This window comes from Penaeus monodon, chromosome 40 (assembly GCF_015228065.2).
Source record: "Penaeus monodon isolate SGIC_2016 chromosome 40, NSTDA_Pmon_1, whole genome shotgun sequence".
NCBI classification, from domain to species: Eukaryota; Metazoa; Arthropoda; class Malacostraca; order Decapoda; family Penaeidae; genus Penaeus; species Penaeus monodon.
In genome coordinates, this window is record NC_051425.1 from 31,772,719 (window position 1) to 31,780,987 (window position 8,269).

General features: G+C 47.8%; 1 protein-coding gene across 4 annotated transcripts in view; it reads left to right on the forward strand.

Moving 5' to 3' along the window:
- Positions 1-1,466: 1,466 nt before the first annotated feature.
- The window catches only part of LOC119598110 (hepatocyte growth factor activator-like), a 7,768-nt gene continuing 965 nt past the window's right edge, over positions 1,467-8,269 (forward strand). Inside the window, exons 1-12 of one of the 4 annotated variants that reach the window (XM_037947729.1) lie at positions 1,467-1,532; positions 2,535-2,717; positions 3,591-3,662; positions 4,103-4,204; positions 4,405-4,848; positions 5,191-5,367; positions 5,817-5,969; positions 6,548-6,682; positions 7,007-7,153; positions 7,375-7,518; positions 7,700-7,840; positions 8,045-8,269. The exon at positions 8,045-8,269 is cut by the window's right edge and continues 965 nt beyond it. In XM_037947729.1, the coding sequence (XP_037803657.1) occupies positions 2,535-2,717; positions 3,591-3,662; positions 4,103-4,204; positions 4,405-4,848; positions 5,191-5,367; positions 5,817-5,969; positions 6,548-6,682; positions 7,007-7,153; positions 7,375-7,518; positions 7,700-7,840; positions 8,045-8,269 (1,923 nt within the window). In that variant the 5' untranslated portion in view covers positions 1,467-1,532. The other 3 variants (XM_037947731.1, XM_037947730.1, XM_037947728.1) reach the window with 3 other exon arrangements.

Below are 8,269 nucleotides of genomic sequence, written 5' to 3' on the forward strand. Positions count from 1 at the left end.
GAGAGAGAGAGAGAGAGAGAGAGAGAGAGAGAGAGAGAGAGAGAGAGAGGGTGATATATAATCAAATTTGTCCTCTTAATTTGTAAAATATAATTTATTTCAAATCAAAAGAGAAAGGCACAGCGCGTGCAGTGAAAACAAAAATGTTCTGAAGGTAACAGTATAAAGGGTTACATGATCATGGATTTTGAACATTCTTTTATGCAAATGTATGTGTATATTCTGTCTATCGACCTATCCATAATCTTTCTCTCTACCCACTTGTCACTTTAGTAGTTTTTTTTTTATTATTTATTTTTTTTTGTGTGTGTATACATGTATGGCCTATGGAAAATAAATTTTGCCTTCAAAACAAAGCGTAGAAACCAATACGGACTTCCCCCCAGCGTTCACATACGTAATCATTTCCAGGTAAATTTTCATCTTTATTATTGAGTCGCGGGGAAGAAAAAAACCCAAGTCAAGCCAACCTCCCGCTTGCGGCCGGCTGCGGGGGTGAGGGAGAGGGGTGGGGCGGAGGGGGAGGAGAGGCGGGGGCGGAGGGGATCCAGCACAGTTCCAGGTATCGCCGGCCTCTTCCGGTAACTTTGCCGCGAGATGGGGAGACTTACCTGAAGTTATTGTTGTTGTGACTTGATTGTGGATTCATTTTTTTTTTTATCATTTGCATTAATGAGATAGCTTCTTTAACGAAGGCGTGATTTTGCGAGGATTCTAAAGCGTTCTAAGAGGAAGGTGAAAAACCCTGGCGCAGAAAACTTAGGATGTTTAACCTTGAGAGAACAGTGACGTCTGCCAAATGGAGCGAACGCCTATTTGCATAAGAGGCAAAAATACCCTAAGGGCTCGAGACAATGGATAATCACGACACTGCCGGAACTAAGATCAAGCTCTTAAATTAACCACCCAAAAATCACAATGTTCGATGCCTCTTGATGGTAGGAAGATCTGATCGTTAGAATAACCGGTCTTTGTCCAACCTGGGAAGTCCGCGTGAGGTGGTGAGTCGCCTCGAGGGGGGTGGGGGTGGGATACGAAGAGGGGGTGAGAGAGGAGGAGGAGAGGGGGAAGACGGAGGGAGGGGAGAGGGGGTGAGGAAGAGGGGGATGAGAGAGGGGAGGGAATAAAAGAGGGAGGGAAAGGGGAGGAGGGAGAGAGGGGAGACAGTAGAAGAGGAAATGAGAGGGAGCTGGAGGAGTTGCGGCGTTCAGAGCCCTCGCCCTGCCCCCCACCACGGCCCCTCCCCATCTCCCTCCAATCTGATCTCAGCATCCTCCACCTCCTACTCCCCTTCCCATCCCTCACCTTTACCTCCCTCCTTATCCCATCCCTCTCCACCCCCCCCCCTCATCCCAACCCTCTCCTCCACCCCCCTCCCCCATCTCAACCCTCTCCTCCACCCCCCTCCCCCACCCCCTCCCACTATTCCATTCCCCTCCCCCTCTATACCCCCCCCCCACCTCACCTGTCCATATAAACCGGGAGACGTCCGGCGTCCTCGTCAGTTCTCCGCAAGGAAAGACAACAGAAAGGTGGGGCTTCTCTCTGTCTCAGCGTTTGGAGTGTTCTAAAGCATGGTATATTTCTTGGCTCGTGATAAGTGGAAGATAAAATATACGTATGTTGGTGTTTTTTTATTAATTTTTTTCTCTCTCTCTCAGTGCCCCGGAGTGCGGTGACTGAATTTAACTTTATTAAATAACCACCTGCAAAGAGGTTAAGGGCGATTAATCGAAAAGAAAAACCAAGATACATTTAACATAATTCACAGTCTTATGGATCCAACAGCAATACATTTTTTTTTTTCTTATGTTGTCAAATCTCATGTAATTCAGTTGGTAATTACGATAACGATAAGAGAAACGAGAACATTGTAATTAATTTTGCTTGTTTTAAGTAAGATTTAAGAAATATATAAATATGAACGGGTTTGATTATGCACTTATCAATATTTTCGAACAGGTTATGATATAATTTGAGAGCAATAAAATTGTTTGGCGCAATTTAATGGTTTGTTACAGACTTTGACCAGGATAAACATGTACAATATTCTTATCCTCTGTTTATGGTCCGTCATATGAAAAATACGATATAAATTAAACTAATGATATCGATTCTGTCCTTGATATAAAGTATGTATATGTATGCAATCAAGGATCTGCAAATATGCGAAGATGAAAGACGGATAATTACACTTCATTTTCTTTTGTCCTCGTATAATTGGAGGAATGATAATAAGCGTGGAAATCATATTCTCTTCAACTTCTCTTCTTCTTTATCATCGACATGATTCGTTTTTTTTGCCATCTTGTGTCGATATTTTTCAGATATTTTGCCCATATATATCCTTTTCCTCCGCTCCCAGAGGAGGACGCGTAGACCAGCCACTGCCTCGCATCATCAATAAAAGGAATACAATTTAGATTCTAATTTATTAATCTTTTATGGATATTCTGATCCGATTTTCAGATTTTCATGCGATAAAATTCACAACCATTCTATTACCATACTAACTTGTCTGTGTGTGCCTTCAGATGAGGGCCGGTGGACTGGCCTGTGCTTTGCTTCTCCTCGCCTCTGGGGCATCCAACGCCCTGCCCCAGTACGGCGGCGCGGGCCTTCAGCAGCAGCAGCAGGAGGGCCAGGTGGGTCAGCAGCAGCAGCAGCAGGAGGAGGGGGGGTTCTGGTGGCAGGATAAGGGCGTCTTTGAGAGTCAGGTGAGCGGAGGTCGACGGGAAGCGGTCCGGGTGCTGGACGCGCCCCACGTAGACCGTAGACTCTGTCCCTCTCTTCGTGTGGGTCTTCGCCTCCTCTAACCCTCGGTCTGTGCGGATGGCCTCCACGCCACACGCAGCGGCGCATCTATTTTTCTCTTTTAATCTACGAATTTCTTGTGCATGTCTTACTTTTAGTCTTAGTTTAAAGCTGGTGATAAATATTCAGCGTGTCATCTGGTAAAAGAAAAAAAAAGAGAAAGAAAAAGAGAAAAAAAAAACAGCCTGGGGTTTGGCTCGCCCTCGGCCATTCTTCGACTCTGAGTTGCGTCTCGCATTCCTTGGTAATTGTTCTTTTTATTTCTCTCTTCGTGTCGGTTAATACCTCTTCTCCATTTCCACTTCATGTCTAGACACCTTTTGTTTGTGTTTGGTTTGCCTGCATTCTTCCAAAAATGTTTCCGTTCCACTCAGTAATCGTCTGTTCCTTCTTCGTGTAGTTAGTGTTCGTCTGCAGTTCTTTGTGCATCTGGTTGAGGAATTCTCGTACATCTGGCAGCCTGTTTGGTCCATTCCTGGGTTTTAAACTATTGCACCTTCTGCACGGTACACTTTATATCCTTCAGAAATCCATGAAATCCAAAAGATCTCAGTAGATGAGAATAACTGTCTTTGATCTGCATTATATAGTTGATGGATTTTTTTTTGTTGATAATGTTACCTCTGATGAATACCATTCCCCCTAACTATAATGAAATAATAGATAAATAAATGATGAAGTGACGATAAATAGATGAATTAATTAATAACAACAACAATAATAATGGTAAAAACTTGCTGTAGAGGAGAAAATAATTTTGCATTCCTTTCCCCCAGGGCGCCGTCGTAGGAGGGACGTCAGGCACCGCGGAAGGATTCACGCCGACGCAGTCCAGCGACTGTGCCCTGGTGAGTCTAGCCCTGAGGTTCGCACTCTGGGAGTCTCTGGATAGGAGGCTTTGGGTCAGAGTCTGTCTGTGTGAGTCTCTGTCTCCGGGTCTCTCTGTGAGTCTCTCTGTTAGTCCTACTCTGTGAGCGTCTGTCTCTGTGTCTCTGTCTCTGAGTTCTCTCTGTTAGTCTCTCTGTGAGTCTCTAGAGTGGAGTCTCTATTTCTAAGTCTCCCTATGTGAGTTTCTATCTCTGAGTCTCTCTCTGTGAGTCTCTGGAGTGGACTCTCTGTCTCTGAGTCTCCCTCTGTGACTCTCTGTGAATGAGTCTCCTTTTGTGAGTTACTGGATTCGAGTCTTTGCATCCAAGTCTCTCTTTGTGGATCTGAAGAGTCACCGAGTCAAAAATGAAAAGCGCTGCTTTTCAAGTGTCTCACAATCTGAAGAGCCGTGCGTTTGCAGGGACATGGGTGCGTGCCGTGGCAATACTGCCTCAACGGGGAGTACAAGTTCAACCCGAGTGTCAACCTCGACGTCCGCTCACCAGCCAAGGTTCCCGAACACGTGAGTTCCTTACGGAGTTTGTCTGGGGCGTCGCGAGATTTTGGAAGTCACGCTAGGCGACGGCCAGAGCCTGTTACCAAACCCTATATTGTTATCATGATTTTCATTATTTTTGTTGTTATTTTCCCAACCATACACACAATATATAGTCCTTGCAAAGGTGCCCCCTCGAAGTCCCCCTGACGTCACTCCTCCGACAGGTATCTCAAAAATTATGCGGACAAATCGGCAACGTCTGCTGCCCCATTCCCGAAGACATCCTCCTGCAGCAGCAGCTGGCACAGGCGGGCGTAGGAGGTGGTGTCGTTGCTGGGGTTCCCGGCGCTGGGGTCCACGCGGAGCAGACTAGTGTTGGCGGCGGCGGCGCTGGCGGCTATGGGGGCTCCGGAGGCATCATCAGTGGTACAGTGAGCGGAGGGGGCGTCGTCAGCGGCGGACTTGAGCAGAGCAGCAGCGGCGGGCATGGACAGGCCAGCAGCGGCGGGCATGGACAGGCCAGCAGCGGCGGGCATGGACAGACCAGCGGTGGTCTCTCGAGCCAGTGTCGGGTTGGATTCGACTGCGTGCCCTCATACCAGTGCGACGGCGGCGTCATCAACACCTCCGGAGTTGGCCTCATCAACATTCGCACCAAAGTGCAAAAGGTACGTCAGATTCCATTGCCGTTCATTCACTTTTTTGCAAGACATATTTTTTATTAGCCACACGATACTGCCGAGCAACATTTTCTTTGAGTGATTAATGAAAAAAAAAAACACCTATCATACAAACCTAAAAAAAAAAAAATCGAACGTCTAAAAGTCCTCAATTCATTACATATAAACCTTAGCCAAACGGTTTGGCACCCGACAAATAACCAATAAAGGTCCAGTAAATAACCAACTTCCAATAATGGACGAACCCATCATACAAAATCAAGCGTAACGTCCGACGATTCGGCATTCGAGCTTCGAGTAAAGTCCCGCTGACGCCCTTCGCCTCCGCAGTGCGCCAACCCCGAGTACCCGACCGTGGAAGCCGTCTGCTGCAAGATCCCCGGCGCCAGCGAGCCCACCATCCTCGCGTGCCCCGCCCCCGAGGAGTGCGTGCCCTACGGACAGTGCAAGGAAGACGGCACCATCAACACGGACGGCACGGGACTCATTGACGTTAGGATCAATACGGTTAGTAAGGATGAGTGGGATGTGATAACGAGGGTGGTGGAGGAGGAGGAGGAGGAGGAGGAGGAGGAGGAGGAGGAGGAGGAGGAGGAGGAGGAGGAGGAGGAGGAGGAGGAGGAGGAGGAGGAGGAGGAGGAGGAGGAGGAGGAGGAGGAGGAGGAGGAGGAGGAGGAGGAGGAGGAGGAGGAGGAGGAGGGAGGAGGAAGGAGGAGGAGGAGGAGGAAGAGGAAGAAGAAGGTGACGATAATGAGAATGTAATAAAGACGAAGAAATGGATGGGAGCGGAAGGAGAAGGCGTTTTTAAATACATTTAGCTTTCTTACACTGACTCACGTCTCTTACTGGCAGTTATTTCTTTCTCTCTATCTTTTTCACCCTTGTCTCGCACTCCCCCCCTTTCCTCCTTCCATTCCTCCCTCGCGTTGCTGACTTCCCCGCCCTTCTTCCCGCAGCCGTGCCACCTGGACAGCGTGAACTACGAGAAGGGCGTGTGCTGCCTCCCGCCGCGCCCGGAGCCGCTTGCCACGTGCCCCAATGGCCTCGTGTGCGAGCTCGAGGGCCAGTGCGCGACGCCTGGCGCCCTCGCCGCTGATGGGGCGTACACGGTGAGAACGCCGGCCTCTCCCTACTCACATACTTGCCCTCTACACACACACACATAATATATATATATATATATATATATATATATATATATATATATATATATATATATATATATATATATATATATATATATGTATACATACATAGACACAACAAACTACAAACCCGCAACACCTATCAGTGCGGCGGCAACGGAGCAAGACAGTGCTATATAGACCTCATGATAAACCATGTTAAAGAAAATACTTTGAATTACGTTTATCGAAGTCAATATTCCAGTTTTTAAATCCATGTTACACTCTTTGTATTTTGTATATCATATTTATGTAGATTATAAAACTTATATTGTTTCATCGATCGCAGTTAATATGAGCTTTATCATTATTATTTTTTCTCATCATCATATTATTCTCATTATTCTCATCATCATATTATTCTCATTATTCTCAGCATCATATTATTCTCATCATCCTTATCATTACTGACATTATCCTTATCATGATTGACATTATCATTGCCCTTCTCACCAACGTCACCCTCACTCTTCTCGTCCTCTCAATGGTCGCTCCTCCTGCAGTCGTGCTACACTGGCTCCGGCGCGACTGGCATCTGCTGCGAGCCGCCCCAGCCCCTCGACGCGTGCCCTGGGGACTTCCTGTGCAAGGCCGTGGCTCTGTGCAGCTCCCCGGCCACCATCGACGGGTCATACGCGGTACGTGAGGCCAATGACGAAGGGAGAGCTAGATCAGAGGGAATGATGAGAATACGAAAAATAAAAGCAAAGGTAGAAATTGTAGCAAGGATACAGAAATCTAACGAGCAAATAAGAGAAAAGAGGGAATTTTAAAGATGAGCTTGGAAGGAAAAGGTATTAGACAAGAAATAATTTTGATGATATGATGTGTATGGTGCATCTAACACAAACACAGACTCATAAACATAACCCTCCCCCCAACACACACAAACATATTCTCGCACACATAAGAACTGGAGGGCAAAAAGCTCTCACTAACTCCGTCTGTTTACTTCTGCGCAGGAATGTTACATTCAGGGCGGATCCGGAAGCATAGGTGTCTGCTGCGAACCCCCCGCCCCTCTGCTGACGTGCCCCGGGGAACTCGAGTGCAAGTTGCAAGAGCATTGCGACGCACCGGGAGCTCTCAACGTCGATGGATCCTACACGGTAAGGAAGGAATCGCGGCCGTGCTGTTGTCAAGGGCGGGATATTCTGTCTGTCTACCTGCCTCTCTTTTCTTTTAGGAAGAGGGGGCGCAGTAGGTAAAAATAATTCATGAGACAATAATATATATGTTTTTTAGGAGGATTATATGTTTATGGATGTATGGTTGATGTCTCTTGATATGAATGAATAGGCCAAGTAATGCTCTCCTTTCGCCGTCACAGACATGCTATGTGGGAGGCGGAACTGATGTAGGAATCTGCTGTGAGCCTCCCGTCCCCCTGCAGACCTGCCCCGGGGGCCAGCAGTGCAAGTTGCAAGGCCAGTGCAATTCCCCGGGCGCCCTCAATGCCGATGGGTCATACACGGTAAGAAAATCTGTGGTAGCGCTGGATCAATCTTGCAAATGCACTTTCGGGAATACATGAGTCCCGTTGACGGCGAGAAAAACGTAGGACAAAATGAAAAAAGGCACTTTCTTGGGATTAAAAGTATTTTTTCAAGCATAAAAGGGAGAACTTTGTTAAAATGAATACCTTTTCCCAACAGACGTGCTACGTAGGCGGCGCAGTAAGCGACGTGGGCATCTGCTGTGAGCCTCCTCCCCCCGTCGACGTGTGCCCGGGAGGCCGGAGCTGCGTCGACCAGTGCAGCGACCCCGCCGCCGCCAATGCCGATGGATCGTATACTGTAGGTAAACCGCGGATACTGCGGGTCGCTTTGTCTCATAAAGTCATTCATTCGAAAGAGTTCTGTTAAGAAAGACATTTTCCTTGCGTCCTGGATTGGTTTTCATTTTTTTCATGACCAGACTTACAAGGCTGATGTGAATATATGTATGTGCAGTGTGCATGACCTTAAGATGTTTGCTGATAAACTATCTGTTCTCGGCAGCTCTGCAACAAGCCTGACGGCAGCGGCGTCGGAGCCTGCTGCGAGCTGGCCAAGATTGTGGACGTGTGCCCTGCGGACTCCGTCTGCCTCCCGGAGGTACTGTGCCAGGGCGAGTTCCTCAATCAGGATGAGGTGTTCGTCTCCTACGCCACTGGGGTCACCTGGTCCAAGTGTCCCCTCAGCGGCAACCTCAACACACCCGGCATATGCTGCAGGACCCCGAAG